Below are 16,906 nucleotides of genomic sequence, written 5' to 3' on the forward strand. Positions count from 1 at the left end.
CAGAGCTTATGTTGACATTGGTTGAACATTACAGCACAGTACAGGCCCTTCAGCCCACAGTGTTTTCCCAACATTTTATTCTGCTCTGAGATCTACCTAACCCTTCCCTCCCACATAGCCCCCCATTTCTCTATCATTCATGCGTCTATCTAAGTCTCTTAAATGTTCCTAATGTATCTGCCCACGCAACCTCTGCCAGCAGTGTGTTTCACGCACCCACCACTCTCTGTAAGACAAAACTTACCCCTGACATCCCTCTTATATCTTCCTCTAATCACCTTAAGATTATGTCCCCTCATGTTAGCCATTGTTGCGCTGGGAAAAAAATCTCTGACTGTCCACTCGATCTGTGCCTCTCATATACCTCTGTCAAGTCACCTCTCATCCTCCTTCTCTCCAAAGAGAAAAGTCCTAGCTCACTCAACCTATCCTCATAATGTTGAGGACCAAATTAAACCTAATCTTTTCTGCCTGTACGTAATCCATATCCCTCCATAGAACCATAGAACACTACAGCACAGAAAACAGGCCATTTGGCCCTTCTAGTCTGTGCCGAAACTTTATTCCACTAGTCCCATTGACCTGCACCCAGTCCATAACCCTCCAGACCTCTCCCATCCATGTATCTATGCAATTTATTCTTAAAACTTAAAAGTGAGCCAGCATTTACCACGTCAGATGGCAGCCCGCTCCACACTCCTACCACTCTCTGAGTGAAGTTCCCCCTAAACCTTTCCCCTTTACCCTAAAGCCATGTCCTCTCGTACTTATCTCTCCTAATCTAGATGGAAAGAGCCTACTCGCATTAGCTCTGTCTATACCCCTCATAATTTTGTAAACCTCTATCAAATCTCCCCTCATTCTTCTATGCTCCAAGGAATAAAGTCCTAACCTGTTCAATCTTTCCTTGTAACTCAACTCCTGAAGACCCGGCAACATCCTAGTAAATCTCCTCTGCACTCTTTCAATCTTACTGACATCCTTCCTATGGTTAGGTGACCAGAACTGCGCACAATACTCCAAATTTGGCCTCACCAATGTCTTAAACAACCTCACCATAACATCCCAACTCCTATACTCAATACTTTGATTTATGAATGCCAGGATGCCAAAAGCCTTCTTTACAACCCTGTCTACCTGTGGCGCCACTTTCAGGGAATTATGTATCTGAACTCCCAGATTCCTTTGTTCCTCTGCACTCCTCAGTGCCCTGCCATTTACTGTGTATGTCCTCCCTTGATTTTTCCTTCCAAAATGCAACACCTCACACTTGTCTGCATTAAATTCCATCTGCCATTTTCTGGCCCATTTTTCCAGTTGGTCCAGATCCCTCTGCAAGCTTTGAAAGCCTTCCTCGCTGTCCACTGCGCCTCCAATCTTAGTGTCATCAGCAAACTTGCTGATCCAATTTACCACATTATCATCTAGATCATTGATATAGACAACAAACAACAATGGTCCCAGCACAGATCCCTGAGGCACACCACTAGTCACAGGCCTCCAGTCTGAGAAACAATCATCCACAACCACTCTCTGTCTTCTCCCACACAGCCAATTTCGAATCCAGTTTACAACCTCTCCATGGATACCTAGTGTCTGAACCTTCTGAACTAACCTCCCACATGGGACCTTGTCAAAGGCCTTACTAAAGTCCATGTAGACAACATCCACAGCCTTTCCTTCATTTACTTTCTCGGTAACCTCCTTGAAAAACTCTACAAGATTTGTTTAACACGATCTACCACGCACAAAGCCATGCTGACTATCCCTAATCAGCCCTTGGTTGTTCAAATACTTGTATATCCGATCTATCAGAACACCTTCCAATAATTTACCTACTCTGATGTCAGGCTTACCGGCCTGTAATTACCTGGCTTACTTTTAGAGCCTTTTATAAACAATGGAACAACATGAGCTACCCTGCAGTCCTCTGGCACCACACCCATAGCTAAGGACATTTTAAATATATTTGCCAGGGCCCCTGCAATTTCTACACTAGTCTCTCTCAAGGTCCGAGGATTTAGCTACCTTTATTCGCTGTAAGGCGGCAAGCACCTCCTCCTCTTTAATCTCTGTATGTTCCATGACACTATTGCTTGTTTCCCTTCCTTCCATATCCCCTATGCCAGTTTCCTGAGTAAACACTGATGCAAAAAAACTGTTTAAGATCTCCCCCATCTCCTGAGGCTCCACACATAGATAACCACTCTGATCTTCTAGGGGACCAATTTTGGCCCTTACTATCCTTTTAATATATTTGTAGAAACCCTTCGGGTTTACCTTCACATTATCTGCTAAAGCAACCTCATGTCTTTTTGCCTTCCTGATTTCCTTCTTTAGTATTTTCTTACATTTTCTATACTCTTCAAGTACCTCATTTGTTCCTAGTTACCTATACCTGCTATACACCTCTTTCTTTTTCTTAACCAGATAGCCAATATCCCTTGAAAACCAAGGTTCCCTATGCCTGTTAATTTTGCTTTTAATCCTGGCAGGAACATGCAAACTCTGCACTCTCAAAATTTCGCCTTTGAAGGCCTTCCACTTACTGAACACATCCTTGCCAGTAAACAACTTATCCCAATCCACTCTTCCTAGATCCTTTCTCATTTGCACAAAATTGGCCTTTCTCCAATTTAGAACCTCAACCCGAGGACCAGACCTATCCTTATCCATAAGTAAATTGAAATTAATGACATTATGGCCACTGGACCCAAAATGTTTGCCTACACATACTTCGGTCACCTGGTCTGTCTGGTTCCCTAATAAGAGATCAAGTATTGTATTCTCTCTCGTTGGTACCACTGTATTGATTTAGAAAACTTTCCTGAACACATTTGACAAACTCCAAGCCATCCAGCCCTTTCACAGTGTTGGGAGTCCCAGTCAATATGTGGAAAATTAAAATCCCCTACTATTACGATTTTCTGTTTCTTACATCGGTCTGCTATCTCTCTACAGATTTGCTCCTCCAATTCTCTCTGACTATTGGGCGGTCTATAATACAACCCTATTAGTGTGGTCACACCTTTCCTGTTCCTCAGCTCCACCCATATGGCCTCTGCAGAGGAGCCCTCTGGGCTGTCCTTTCTATGCACAGCTGTGATATTTTCCCTGACCAGTAGTGCCACTCCTCCCCCTTTCATCCCTCTATCACGTCTGAAACAACGGAACCCTGGAATGTTAAGCTGCCAGTCCTGCCCCTCCAGCAACCAAGTCTCACTAATAGCAATAATGTCGTAATCCCACGTGCCAATCCACGCCCCAAGCTCATTTGCCTTACCTACAATACCCCTTGCATTGAAATAGATGCACCTGAGAACATTTCTATCACGTACAAACCTTTGATTTCTGTCTATACATGCAGTCCTTGCATGACCTTTATCCTCCTCCACCTCACTATCTGCTCTAACACTCTGGTTCCCCTCCCCCTGCAAATCTAGTTTAAACCCTCCGGAGCAGCACTAGCACTCCATACTCTGCATATGCCCCGTATTTCTTTTAAATAGTGCTTTAGGATCTGCACTTAGAGAGCAGATGGAGCCATTGTCTAACACAACCTCTGATAGCTCAGCACTCCCTGAATCTAGATCTGTGTACTTGAGTATCTGCTGTTGAGTTTGAACCCAAACTCCAAGGCATGTTGCTCTCTGCAGCCCTGGCTGAGTGGAAGTGTGGTGGTCTTCCCAGTGTTATTGGAATGCTCATTTCCTATTTTGGTCTCCAGGTACACCACTGGATTGAAGAACATGCTGAATCGCTATCAAAATCTAATGGCTTCTTTAAACTCAGCAGAGACTAAACTTATGGTAGATCATATCCTGGAGCTCCAACGAGTTATTCGCTCAGGTTACAGAAGATTAAACTGGAACTCATTAGGTAATACCAGATATTTTTATATTTCATATTAATAATCATAGAGTTTTCATAACACCAATGGAACTGCATGCCTTTCAAAGTGCTTTTCAGTGGAAAACTATGACTATGAAACTATCAGAATCAGGTTTATTATCACATGAAATTTGATGTTTTGAGGCAGAATAGTGCAAAAACATAAAAAATCTATAAATTACAAAAATAGTGCAAAAAAGGGAATAATGAGATAGTGTTCATGGACCATTCAGAAATCTGATGGCAGAGGGGAAGAAGCTGACCCTGAATCATTGAGTGTGGGTCTTCAGGCTCCTGTACCTCCTTCCCGATGGTTGTAACGAGAAGAGGGCATGTCCCGGATGGTGAGGGTCCTTAGTGGTGGATGCCGCCTTCTTGAGCCGTCGCCTCTTGAAGATGTCCTTGGTAGTGGGGAGAATTATGTCTGTGATGGAACTGGCTGAGTCTATAACCCTCTGCAGCCTCCTCACGATCCTGTGCATTGGAGCCTCTATACCAGGCTGTGACACAACCAGTAAGGATGCTCTCCACTGTACATCTATAGAAATTTGCAAGAGTCTTTGGTGATGTACCGGATCTCCTCAAACTCCTAACGAAGTAGAGCAACTGGCGTGCCTTCTTCGTGATTGCATCAATGTGTTGGGCCCAAGATAGATCCTCTGAGATGTTGACACCCAGGAACTTGAAGCTGCTCACCCTTTCCACCACTGACCCCTCAATGAGGACTGGTGTGTGTTCTACTGACTTCACCTTCCTGAAGCCCACAATCAGTTCCTTGGTCTTGCTAATGTTGAATGTGAGGTCGTTGTTGTGACACCACTCAATCAACCGACCCATCTCACTCCTGTAACCCTCCCTATCGCCATCTGAGATTCTACCAACAGCAGTGGTGTCACTAGCGAATTTATAAATGATGTTTGTCACACAGTCAAGAGTGTAGAGAGAGTGGAACAGTGGGATAAGCACACATGCTTGAGGTGCGCCTGTGTTGATTGTCAGCAAGGAGGACATGTTACTACCGATCCGCACTGACTGTGGTCTCCCTATAATGAAGTCGAGGATCCAGTTGCAGAGTGGGGTAAGAGGCCCAGAAGTTTTGAAGCTTGGTTATTAGTACTGCTGTAGACCTGTTGTGGTGGTAGGTGAATTGCAGCAGGTGCAAGTCCTTTCTCAGGCAGGAGTTAATTCTAGCCATGACTGAACTCTCGAAGCACTTCATCACAGTAGATGTGAGTGCTACCGAGCGATAGTCGTTGAGGCAGCTCTCCTGCGCTTCTTGGACACTTCATTGATTGCTGCCCTTTTGAAGCAGGTGGGAACCTCAGACTGCAGCAGTGAGAGGTTGAAGATGTCCTTGCATACTCCAGCCAGTTGGTCAGCACAGGTTTTCAGTACCCAGCCAGGTACATTGTCGTGGCCTGATGTTTTGTGAGGGTTCACCCTCTTGAATTATCTCTGCAGCTTCTGTCTTTACACAGAGTGTGGTAAGTACATGGAATGAGCTGCTAGAGGAAGTGGTAGAGGCAGGTACAATTACAACATTTAAAAGACATTTAGACAGGTATATGGATAAGAACAGTTTAGAGGGATATGGGCCAAACACAGGCACATAGGACTAGCTCATGTAGGCAACTTGGTGGGCATTCATGAGTTGGGCTGATGGGCCTGTTTCCATGCTGTGTGATTCTGTGACTCTTGACTCTTGTTCTTTGAACACTACAAATGCCGACTTAGTTTGAATTTTCAGTGTGGCTCAGTGTGGTTCAAGCAGTGCAGTGAACAGTGACCGTAGTGTTGGAAACATGCAGTGATGCAACACTGATGACGTTAAACTGAATATCGACAGTGCAACTAGCACCGTGAGTTAAGCATGCATGGAAAAACCAGTAGACATCAGGAGAAAGATTACTATCAAACTGAGACACAAGATTCTGCAGATGCTGGAATCTGGACCAATACATAAGAACATAAGAAATAGGAGCAGGAGTAGGCCATGTGGCCCGTCAAGGGGCCAATAAGCACCCCCTTATCTCAACTCTCTGCCTTTTATTGGCTAACCAATCCTCTATCCATACTAATACATTACCCCCAACTCCATGCATCCTGATCTTATGGAAAAGTCTTCTATGCGGCACCTCATCGAACACCTTCTGGAAATCCAAGTATGCAACATCCACCTGTTACACTCTATCCACTGCGCTCATTATATCCTCAAAGAACTCCAATAAGTTTGTAAAACTGGACCTGCCCTTCCTGAATCCATGCTGTGTCTGCCTGATGGAACCACTTCTATCCAGATGTCTCGCTATTACTTTCTCAATGATAGTTTCAAGCATTTTCCTGACTACAGACGTTAAGCTAACTGGCCTATATTTACCTGCCTTTTGCCTACATCCTTTTTTAAACAGTGGCATGATATTTGCTGCCTTTCAATCCGCTGGGACCTGCCCAGAGACCAGAGAATTTTGGTAAATTATCACAAACACCTCTACCATAACTTTTGCCATTTCCTTCAGTACTCTGGGATTCATCCCATCAGGACCTTTAGGCCCACTAGTTTGCTCATCACTACCTCTTTAGTGACAGTGTATCGAAGTTCTCACCTCCCATCGCGTTCTTAACATCTCTCTTTGGCATGTTAGACGTGTCCTCCACCGTGAAGACCGACACAAAATAGTTGTTCAAGGCCTCGACCATTTCCACTTTACTCAATAACAATTCACCCTTCTCATCTTCCAAGGGACCTATGTTCATTTTAGCCACCCTTTTCCACTTTATATAATTATAAAAACTTTTGCTATCTGTTCTTATATTTTGTGCTGGTTTACTTTCGTAATCTATCTTCCCTTTCCTTGTTGCTTGCTTAGTGGTTCTTTGTTGCTTTTTAAAGTTTTCCCAATCTTCCAGTTTCCTACTACTCTTGGCGACTTCGTATGCATGAGCTTTTAGCTTGATGCCTTCTTTTATTTCCTCAGTTCATCCAAGGCTGGCTCTCCCCACCCTTACTGTCCTTGCTTTTAACTGGAATATACTTTTGTTGAGCACAGTGAAAAATCTCTTTGAAAGTCTTCTACTGTTCCTCAACTGTCCCACCATATAGCCTGTGTTCCCAGTCTACGCAAGCCAGCTCCTCCCTCATCCCATTGTAGTCTCCCTTGTTTAGGCATAATACACTGGTTTTAGATCGAACTATTGCACCCTCCATTTATATGAGAAATTCAATCACACTATGATCACTCTTTCCAAGAGGATCCCTAACTACAAGATCGTTAATTTTACCTGTCTCATTGCACAGGACCAGATCTAAGATAGCATTTTCCCTTGTAGGTTCACTAATATGTTGTTCAAGAAAGCTATCATGGTTGCATTCTATGAAATCCTCCTCAAGACTGCCTCAACCAACTTGATTCGCCCAATCTATGTGGAAGTTAAAGTCCCCCATGACAGCTGCCGTTCCATTCTTACATGCGTCAGATATTTCTTGGTTTATTGCCTGCGCCACTGTAATGTTATTATTTGGGGGCCTATAGACAACTCCCACCAGTGATTTTTTTTTTTTTCCCTTTCACTATTTCTAATCTCTACCCAGATGGACTCAATATTCTGCTCCTTAGATCTCATATCGTCTCTCACTATGGCCCTGATCTCATTCTTAGTTAAGAGCGCTACCCAACCTCCCTTACCTTCCTGCCTATCCTTCCTTATTATGTGATATCCTTGGATATTTAATTCCCACTCATCTCCACCCTGCAACCACGTTTCTGTAATGGCCACTAAATCATACCGCTTTGTAGTGATTTGTGCCACAAGTTCACACAAAATGCTGGAGGTTCACATTTTGTACACACAAAATGCTGGAGGAACTCAGCAGGTCAGGCAGCATCTATGGAGGGAAATAAACAGTTGACGTTTCGGGTCGAGACTCTTCATCAGGACTGGAAAGGAAGAGGGTAGAAGCCAGAATAAGAAAGTAGGGGGAGGAGGCTGGCAGGTGATAGGTGAGTCCAGGTGAGAGGGCGAAAGTAGGTGGGTGGGGAAGGGGTGATGAAAGGGAGTGATGTAAGAAGTGAAAGGTGATAGGTAGAAGAGGCAAAGGGCTGAAGTAGGAGAGGACAGTAGACCATTGGGAAAAGAAGGGAAGGAGATGGGGAATAGATGGGCAGGTCATGAGGGTGGGGGAGGGGAAAGAGAAGTGGTAAAGGGATGAGGTCAATGATAGTGTCTCCCACACTATCAATGACCTCATTGCCTCTGGAGAGCTTCCCTCTACAGCCTCCAACCTCGTAGTTCCCCTACCCTGCACTGCCCATTTCTAACTCCTACCCAAGATCCACAAATCCAACTGCCCCAGTAGGCCCATTGTTTCTGCCTGTTCCTGCCCACTGAACTCATGTCCTCGTATCTTGATTCCATTTTATCCCCCTTGGTCCAGTCCCCTTGTACCTATGTCCATGACACTTCACATGCCCTCCATCACTTCAACAACTTTCAGTTCCCTGGCCCTGACCGCCTCATTTTCACTATGGATGTTGTGTCCCTGTACACTTCCATCCCCGTCAGGAAGGCCTTAGGCTCTCTGCTTTTTTCTCAGCAATAGACCCAAACAGTTCCCCCCCCCCCCCCCCCCCCCCCCCCACTGCCACCCTTCTCTGTCTGGCAGAACTGGTGCTCACCCTTAACGACTTCTCTTTCGGCTCCTCCCACTTTCTCCAAACCAAAGGTGTAGCCATGGGCACTAGCATGGGCCCCAGCTATGGCTGCCTTTTCGTCGGCCACATGGAACAGTCCATGTTCCAAGCCTACATTGGTAATGCTCCCCAACTCTTTCTCTGCTACATTCACGCCTGCATTTGGGCCGCTTCCTGCACCCGTGCTGAGCTCGCCAATTTCATCAACTTTGCCTCCAACTTCCACCCTGCCCCCAAATTTACATGGTCCATCTCCGACACCTCTCTCCCTTTTGATCTCTTTCTCCATCTCTGGAGACAGATGAACCACAGACATCTTTTACAAACCCACTGCCTCCCACAGTTACCCTGACTACACCTCTTCCCACCCTGTCACTTGCGAGGATGCCATCCCCTTCTCCCAGTTCCTCCTCCTCCGCTGCATCTGTTCCCACGATGAGGCTCTCCGTTCCAGGGCATCTGAGGTGTCCTCTTTATTTTCAGTAAACAGGGTTTCCCTTCCACCGCCATCAATGCAGCCCTCACCCGCATCTCCCCCATTTCCCGCACATCTGCCTTTACTCCATCTCCCACCCCCTCGACATAACAGGGACAGGGTTCCCCTTGTCCTCACCTACCATCGCATGAGCTGCCGCATCCAACACATCACCCTCCACAACTTCCACCACCTTGCCCCCTCACCATTTCTCTTGCCCCTCTCCCACACCAATGACCTGCCCATCTATTTTTCACCTCCTTCCCTTTTTTCCAATGGTCCACTGCCCTGTCCTACCGGAGTCCTCCTCCTTCAACCCTTTGCCTCTTCTACCTATCACTTCTCAGCTTCTTACATCACTCCCTTTCATCCGCCCTCTCCCATCCACCTTAATTCCCCCTCTCACCTGCCAGCCTGTGCTCCTCACCCTCCCCCAACCTTATTCTGGCTTCTGTCCTCTTCCTTTCAGTCCCGATGAAGGGTCTTGACCCAAAACGTCGACTGTTTATCTCCCTCCAAGATGCTGCCTGACCTGCTGAGTTCCTCCAGCATTTTATGTGTATTTCACCATCAAACTGTTCTTTTTAAGAGGGCTATCCATTACCAATAAGTTTGTTTATGATTGATTGAAGGATAGCTCGTGTATTGGAAGATGGAGTTTGAGCAATCCCAAAAGTCTACTGTGTCTGAAGTTTTGGTTTATTTTTAGCTTGGGTCCTGGGTCTGTTGCAGATATACAGGGGACTTTGGTTGCCCTTGACCTTCAATCCCCCACTAAGCTCCAGTGTACTATGCTCAATACAAGAGGGCATGGCTTTAAAGTAATGGGTGGGAAGTTCAAGGGAGATATCAGAGGAAGGTTTTTTACCCAGAGAGTGGTTGGGGTATGGAATGCGCTGCCCGGGGCAGTGGTGGAGGCAGGTACGTTGGTCAAATTCAAGAGATTGTTAGATAGGCATATGGAGGAATTTAAAATAGAGGGATATGTGGGAGGAAGGGGTTAGATAGTCTTTGACGAGGTTTAAAGTTTGGCACAACATTGTGGGCCGAAGGGCCTGTATTGTGCTGTACTGTTCTATGTATGCAGAAGCTGTGAATATTAGATCATGTGATAGAAGCTGTCTTTTCATTTTCTTGCTGCTCAGCCACCATCGTGGCAGGCACAGTAGTGTAGTGGTTAGCGTTGTGCTATTACAGCGCCAGTAACCTGGGTTCAATTCCTGCCGTTGCCTGTAAAGAGTGAGTACATTTTCCCCGTGTCTGTGTGGGTTTCCTCTGGGTGCTCCAGTTTCCTCCCACATTCCAAAGACATACGAGTTAGGAGGTTGTGGGCTGCCTGCAGAACACTCTACGCAAAAGATGCATTTCACTGTGTGCTTCGATGTACGTGTGACTAATAAAGAAATCTTATCCCTTGGATAAGTGGTAACTTTTGGCTGTCTGAACAAAGAGAGGCATGAAGAGGGTTACAGGGAAAATGTAATTGCTTTCATCATCTGCAGTTCACAAGTCAGAGGAGGTTGGCATACATGTGAAGTTGGATCTGAGAAGAGAACCTGCAGTGGTCTCCCCAGAGGTGCTGAGGATGCAGACTCCGGGGCAGCCAGGAGTTTCCAGAGGATTTGCCATGCTCTGAGTCCAGGGGTGTACTTCTGCAGGACACTTGAGCATTGGAGCTGTACTCTGTATCCCAAAGAGTGCTCCACTGGAGAGCAGTGGTCAAGAAGGTGACTCACCAGCAACATAGAAACATAGAAAACCTACAACACAATTCAGGCACTTCAGCCCCCTACCTTAGAAATTACCAGGCTTACCCATAGCCCTCTATTTTTCTCAGCTCCATGTACCTATCCAAAAGTCTCTTAAAAGACCCTATCGTATCCGCCTCCACCACAGTTGCCAGCAGTCCATTCCATGCACTCACCACTCTCTGAGTAAAAAACTTACCCCTGACATCTCCTCTATATCTACTCCCCAGCACCTTAAACCTATGTCCTCTCGTGGCAACCACTTCAGCCCTGGGAAAAAGCCTCTGACTATCTACATGATCAATGCCTCTCATCATCTTATACACCTCTATCAGGTCCCCCCTCATCCTCCGTCACTGCAAGGAGAAAAGGCCGAGTTCCCTCAACCTGTTTTCATAAGGCATGCTCCCCAATCCAGGCAGCATCTCCTCTGCACCATTTCTATGGCTTCCACATCCGTCCTGTCGTGAGGTGACCAGAACTGAGCACAGTACTCCAAGTGGGGTCTGACTGGTCCTATATAGCTGGAACATTACCTCTCTGCTCCTAAATTCAATTCCATGATTAATGAAGGACAATACACCATATGCCTTCTTAACCACAGAGTCAGTTGCTTTGAGTGTCCTGTGTACTAGGACCCCAAGATCCCTCTGATCCTCCACACTGCCAAGGGTCTTACCATTAATATTATATTCTGCCATCATATTTGAGCTACCAAAATGAACCACTTCACACTTATCTGGGTTGAACTCCATCTGCCACTTCTCAGCCCAGCTTTGCATCCTATCTATGTCCCGCTGTAACCTCTGACAGCCCTCTATACTATTCACAACACCTCCAACCTTTGTGTCATCCGCAAACTTACTAACCCACCCCTCCAGTTCCTCATCCAGGTCGTTTATAAAAATCACAAAGAGTAAGGGTCCCAGAACAGATCCCTGAGGTACACCACTGGTCACCGACCTCCACGCAGAATATGATTCGTCAACAACCACTCTTTGCCTTCTGTGGGCCAGCCAGTTCTTTCTTTCTTCAATCTTTTCATTGAATTTCAAATTAATTCAATTGACGTACATAACATTAGTGATTATACACACGGTGCGAAGAGATCGGGATAACAATAATGACAGTTAATATTTATACTCACAAGGAGTAAGATGTGTAATCTAGACCTCCCACACTCTTGCTAAGTGTACATGATGGGAAAAAAAATGAAAAGAAATTTAATTATATGAAGAGAAAGCCCCAAATCAAAAAAAAGTATGATATTAAACAAAAGCAAACCAAAAACTTCAAAGAAAAAAAAACTGCACTGATATATCTTCAATTTTAAAAAAAACATTTTTATGTCGTCAGCTCCAGTCCTCTATATTCAAAGGTTATTGAAAGGGATTCGAAAAAGGTCTGCTCATATCATATGGAAATATTGAATAAATGGATTCCAAACTTCCTCAAATTTAAGTGAAGGATCAACAGTACCACTCCTAATTTTTTCGAAGTTTAAACATGTTATAGTTTGAAAAAATCATTGAAATGTAGTAGGGGTATAGGGTCCTTCTATTTAAATAGAATAGATCTTTTGGCCATTAATGTAACAAAAGCAATCATATGACAAGCAGAAGTGGATAAATGGCCAGAATCCATCATTGTTAACCCAAAAATTGCAGTAATAGGATGGGGTTAGCAAGCCAGTTCTGGATCCACAAAGCAATGTCTCCTTGGATCCCATGCCTCCTTACTTTCTCAATAAGCCTTGCATGGGGTACCCTATAAAATGCCTTGCTGAAATCCATATACACTACATCTACTGCTCTCCCTTCATCGATGTGTTTAGTCACATCCTCAAAAAAATTCAATCAGGCTTGTAAGTCAGGACCTGCCCTTGACAAAGCCATGCTGACTATTCCTAATCATATTATACCTCTCCAAATGTTCATAAATCCTGCCTCTCAGGATCTTCTCCATCAGCTTACCAATCACTGAAGTAAGACTTACTGGTCTATAATTTCCTGGGCTCTCTTTACTCCCTTTCTTGAATAAGGGAACAACATCCAAAACCCTCTAATCCTCTGGAACCTATCCCGTCTCCATCGACGATGCAAAGATCATCGTCAGAGGCTCCGCAATCCCTTCCCTCACCTCCCACAGCAGCCTGGGGTACATCTCATCTGGTCCCGGCAACTTATCCAACTTGATGCTTTCCAAAAGTTCCAGCAACTCCTCTTTCTTAATATCTACATGCTCAAGCTTTTGAGCCTGCTGCAAGCCCTCACTACAATCCCCCAGATCTTTTTCCATAGTGAATACTGATGTAAAGTATTCATTAAGTACCTCCGCTATTTCTTCCGGATCCATACACACTTTCCCACTTTTGCACTTGATAGGTCCTATTCTTTCGCGTCTTATCCTCTTGCTCTTGCTCTTCACATACTTGTAGAATGCCTTGGGGTTTTCCTTAATCCTGCCTGCCAAGGCCTTCTCGTATCCCCTTCTGCCTCTCCTAATTTCTTTCTTAAGCTCCTTCCTGTTAGCCTTATACTCTACCAGATCTCTAACATTACCTAGCTCTCTGAACCTCTTGTAAGCTCTTCTTTTCCTTTTGACTAGATTTATTACAGCCTTTGTACACCACGGTTCTTGTATCCTATTGTAACTTCCCTGTCTCATTGGAACATGCCTATTGCAGAACTCCACACAAATATCCCCTGAATATTTGCCACATTCCTTCTGTACTTTTCTGTTAGAACATCTTTTCCCAGTTTAAGCTTCCATTTTCCTGCCTGAGAGCCTCATAATTCCCTTTACTCCAACTAAACGCCTTTCTAGTCTGTCTATTCCTATCTCTCTCCAATGCTATTCGAAAGGAGATAGAATTATGATCACTATCTCCAAAATGCTCTCCCACTGAGAGATCTGACACCTGACCAGGTTCATTTCCCAATACCAAATCAAGCACAGCCTCTCCTCTTGTAGGCTTATCTACATATTGTGTCAAGAATCCTTCCTGAACACACTTTACTAACTCCACCCCATCTAAACCCCTCACTGTCTGGAGATGCCATTCGATATTTGGGAAATTAAAATCCCCCATCACAACAGCTCTGTTATTCTCACACCTTTCTAGGATCTGTTTCCCTATCTGTTCCTCGATATCCCTGTTACTATTGGGCGGCCTATAAAAAAACACCCAGTAAAGTTATTGACCCCTTCCTGTTCCTAACTTCCACCCACAGAGACTCCGTAGACAGTCCCTCCACGGCATCCACCTTTTCTGCAGCCGTGACACTATCTCTGATCAACAGTGCCACTCCCCCACCTCTTTTGCCTCCCTTCCTGTCCTTTTTGAAACATCTAAAACCCGGCACTTGAAGCAACCATTCCTGTCCCTGAGCCATCCAAGTCTCTGTAATGGCCACCACATTGTAGCTCTAAGTATTTATCCAAGCTCTAAGCTCATCCGCCTTGTTCATAATACTCCTTGCGTTAAAATAGACACATCTCAAACCTGTCTGAGCACGTCCCTTCTCTATCACCTGCCTATCCTCCCTCTCGTACCGACTACAAGCTTTCTCTATTTGAGAGCCAAACACCTCTTCCCCAGTCTCTCCAGTTCGGATCCCACCCCCAACAATTCTAGTTTATACTCTCCCCAGTAGCCTTAGCAAACCTCCCCGCCAGGATATTGGTCCCCCTGGGATTCGAGTGCAACCCGTCCTTTTTGTACAGGTCATACCTGCCCCAAAAGAGGCCCCAGTGATCCAGAAATCTGAATCCCTGCCCCTTACTCCAATCCCTCAGCCACGCATTTAACCTCCACCTCATTCTTTTCCTATACTCACTGTCACGTGACACAGGCTGTAATCCTGAAATTACTACCTTTGTGGTTCCGCTTCTCAACTTCCTTCCTAACTCCCTATAGCCTTTTTTCAGGACCTCATCCCTTTTCCTACCTTTGTCATTGGTGCCAATATGTACCACGACCTCTGGCTGTTCTCCCTCCCTCTGCAGGATATCTTGGATGCGATCTGAAACATCCCAGATCCTGGCACCTGGGAGGCAAACTACCATCCAAGTTTCCTTCCTACATCCACAGAATTGCCTGTCTGCCCCCCCCCAACTATAAAAGTCCCCTATCACTACTGCCCTCCTCTCTCTTTCCCTACCCTTCTGAGCCACAAGGCCCGACTCTGTGGCAGAGACACTGCCACTGTTGCTTCCCCCAGGTAGGCTATCTCCCCCAACAGTACTCAAGCAGGAGAACCTATTGTCAAGGGGTACAGCCACAGGGACTCTCTAGTACCTATCTCTTCCCCTTCCCCCTCCTGTCGACCCACTTGCCTGACTCCCATGGCCCCGGTGTGACCACCTGCCTATAACTCCTTTCTATCACCTCCTCACTCTCTCTGACCAGACGAAGGTCATCGAGCTGCCTCTCCAGTTCCCTAACACAGTCCCTTAGGAGCTGCAGCTCGACACACTGGGTGCAGATGTGGCTGTCCTGGAAGCTGGGAGACCACATCTGACACCAAGCACAGAAAACCGCACTCATAGTACTTGCTTTCCTCAAATCACCTACCTCGCCTCACCCCGTTACTGCCAAAGCCCAATTACTCTGCTACCTCTCACTCTGCTGCCCACTCTGACGCTGCCCGCTGGTTATGGTGGCCTTTTTAAACTGCTCGCGCACTACCTGCTGACATCACGTGCCTGCGCAGTCTTGCCTCACTATTCCCAATTAGAAAAGAAAAAAACATTTAGCTGCTCCAAAGTCTGAAGTTCACCAAAGTGACCCAAAATGAAAAAGGCAATTAGGAGTGGGCAACAAATGCTGTGAAAATGATTTAAAAATGTGAGTTATTGAAGGTGTTTCTAGATGAGTGAGCTGTTAAAACTGTGTTCTGTGTGTAGAAGCTTCAACATATGATTGTGAGGCATGGATTATTGATGTGTCTGACCATCTGGTAGGGTATTGGTTGTAGCCCAGACTTGTAGATGGTTGTTCAGTGGTAGGATGTGTGACCCCAAGGATGTGTGAGGCCAGCAGTGCAGTTGGTCTGACCCTGGGGTTCGATGATGTTTTCAGTGACCTTGGCTATGTAAAATTATTGAATTTACTGTGTCCATTTTATTGGGGCTTGGCTCATCACATTGACCTCGTATGCCGAACTGATCTTGTTGCTGATGTGATGCTGTTGATCTTGAAAATAATAAAATAGAATGAAACCTGATTTTGTTAATTATCAATGAGGTTATCACAATTAAAGTTCTGTTACTTTTTAAAATAGGTATTATTGATTATCTTGGTCGCTGTGAACAAGCAATTGGAAAATTTGAATCACTTGTAAACCAAATTCATAAAAATGTCCGAGACATTGCCACTAAACTTGCAGCCATAGAGTCTGCAGACCTCTTTAAAAGGCCACCACCCAAGTCAAGGGAGGATCTTGCAGGTGAGATGAAATTATCCTAAACTTTGGTGTATACTTGCTTGTGGTTTAATCTTGTCACAAACCATGTGAAATATTCTGAATGTTTTTGTTAGGAGTAAAGGAGTTTTATGAGTATGTGGAACGGGAGCGGACAAAAGACATCTTGAATTTAGTCAGTAAGTATAAAGCCATTGGCCCACTGCTGACAAAAATGGAAGGCCTTGTCTTCCACACCAACACCGGGAAGGCTTCAAAGATGGCATTATACTACACCTTCTGGGAGCGCAGAGTTTACGACAGTCTTGTCAAAATGATCATAAAGTAAGTATAATTCAGTTGTGAAGTTGAGGCAAGGATAAATGTTGTAAAATCACGTGTGGTTCAGGTGTGGCCTCTAGGGAAAGAGATCTACTGCTCTTATGCAGCCTCACCTATTTTTTTAACCCAAACCCATGGGAATAGTTAACCCTTGTGTAGTATCCTCACAAAAAAGTCATTCCTTTCAAAAGCTGCTATTATTAAGACTGGTGGTACAACTGACATGAATCCAGGCCCCAAATTTGGAAACAATGGGTGAGGGTGGGGGTTGAGGGCCAGAGACCACAGCATTAACAGGGAACTGAATGAAGGGTGACTTGAGGAAAAGCCTTTAATGCAGTGTGTGGTTGGAATCTG

At 45.2% G+C, this 16,906-nt stretch overlaps 1 protein-coding gene across 1 annotated transcript in view; it reads left to right on the top strand.

Annotated features, from left to right (window-relative positions):
- Positions 1-16,906, top strand: part of dnah10 (dynein axonemal heavy chain 10) — a 285,578-nt gene that overhangs the window by 59,020 nt on the left and 209,652 nt on the right. The window contains exons 16-18 of the mRNA XM_052032383.1: positions 3,728-3,879; positions 16,088-16,252; positions 16,345-16,552. Coding sequence (XP_051888343.1) covers positions 3,728-3,879; positions 16,088-16,252; positions 16,345-16,552 — 525 coding nt within the window. The remainder of the gene's footprint in view (positions 1-3,727; positions 3,880-16,087; positions 16,253-16,344; positions 16,553-16,906) is intronic.

Source organism: Pristis pectinata, chromosome 17, assembly GCF_009764475.1.
Source record: "Pristis pectinata isolate sPriPec2 chromosome 17, sPriPec2.1.pri, whole genome shotgun sequence".
Taxonomy (NCBI): Eukaryota; Metazoa; Chordata; class Chondrichthyes; order Rhinopristiformes; family Pristidae; genus Pristis; species Pristis pectinata.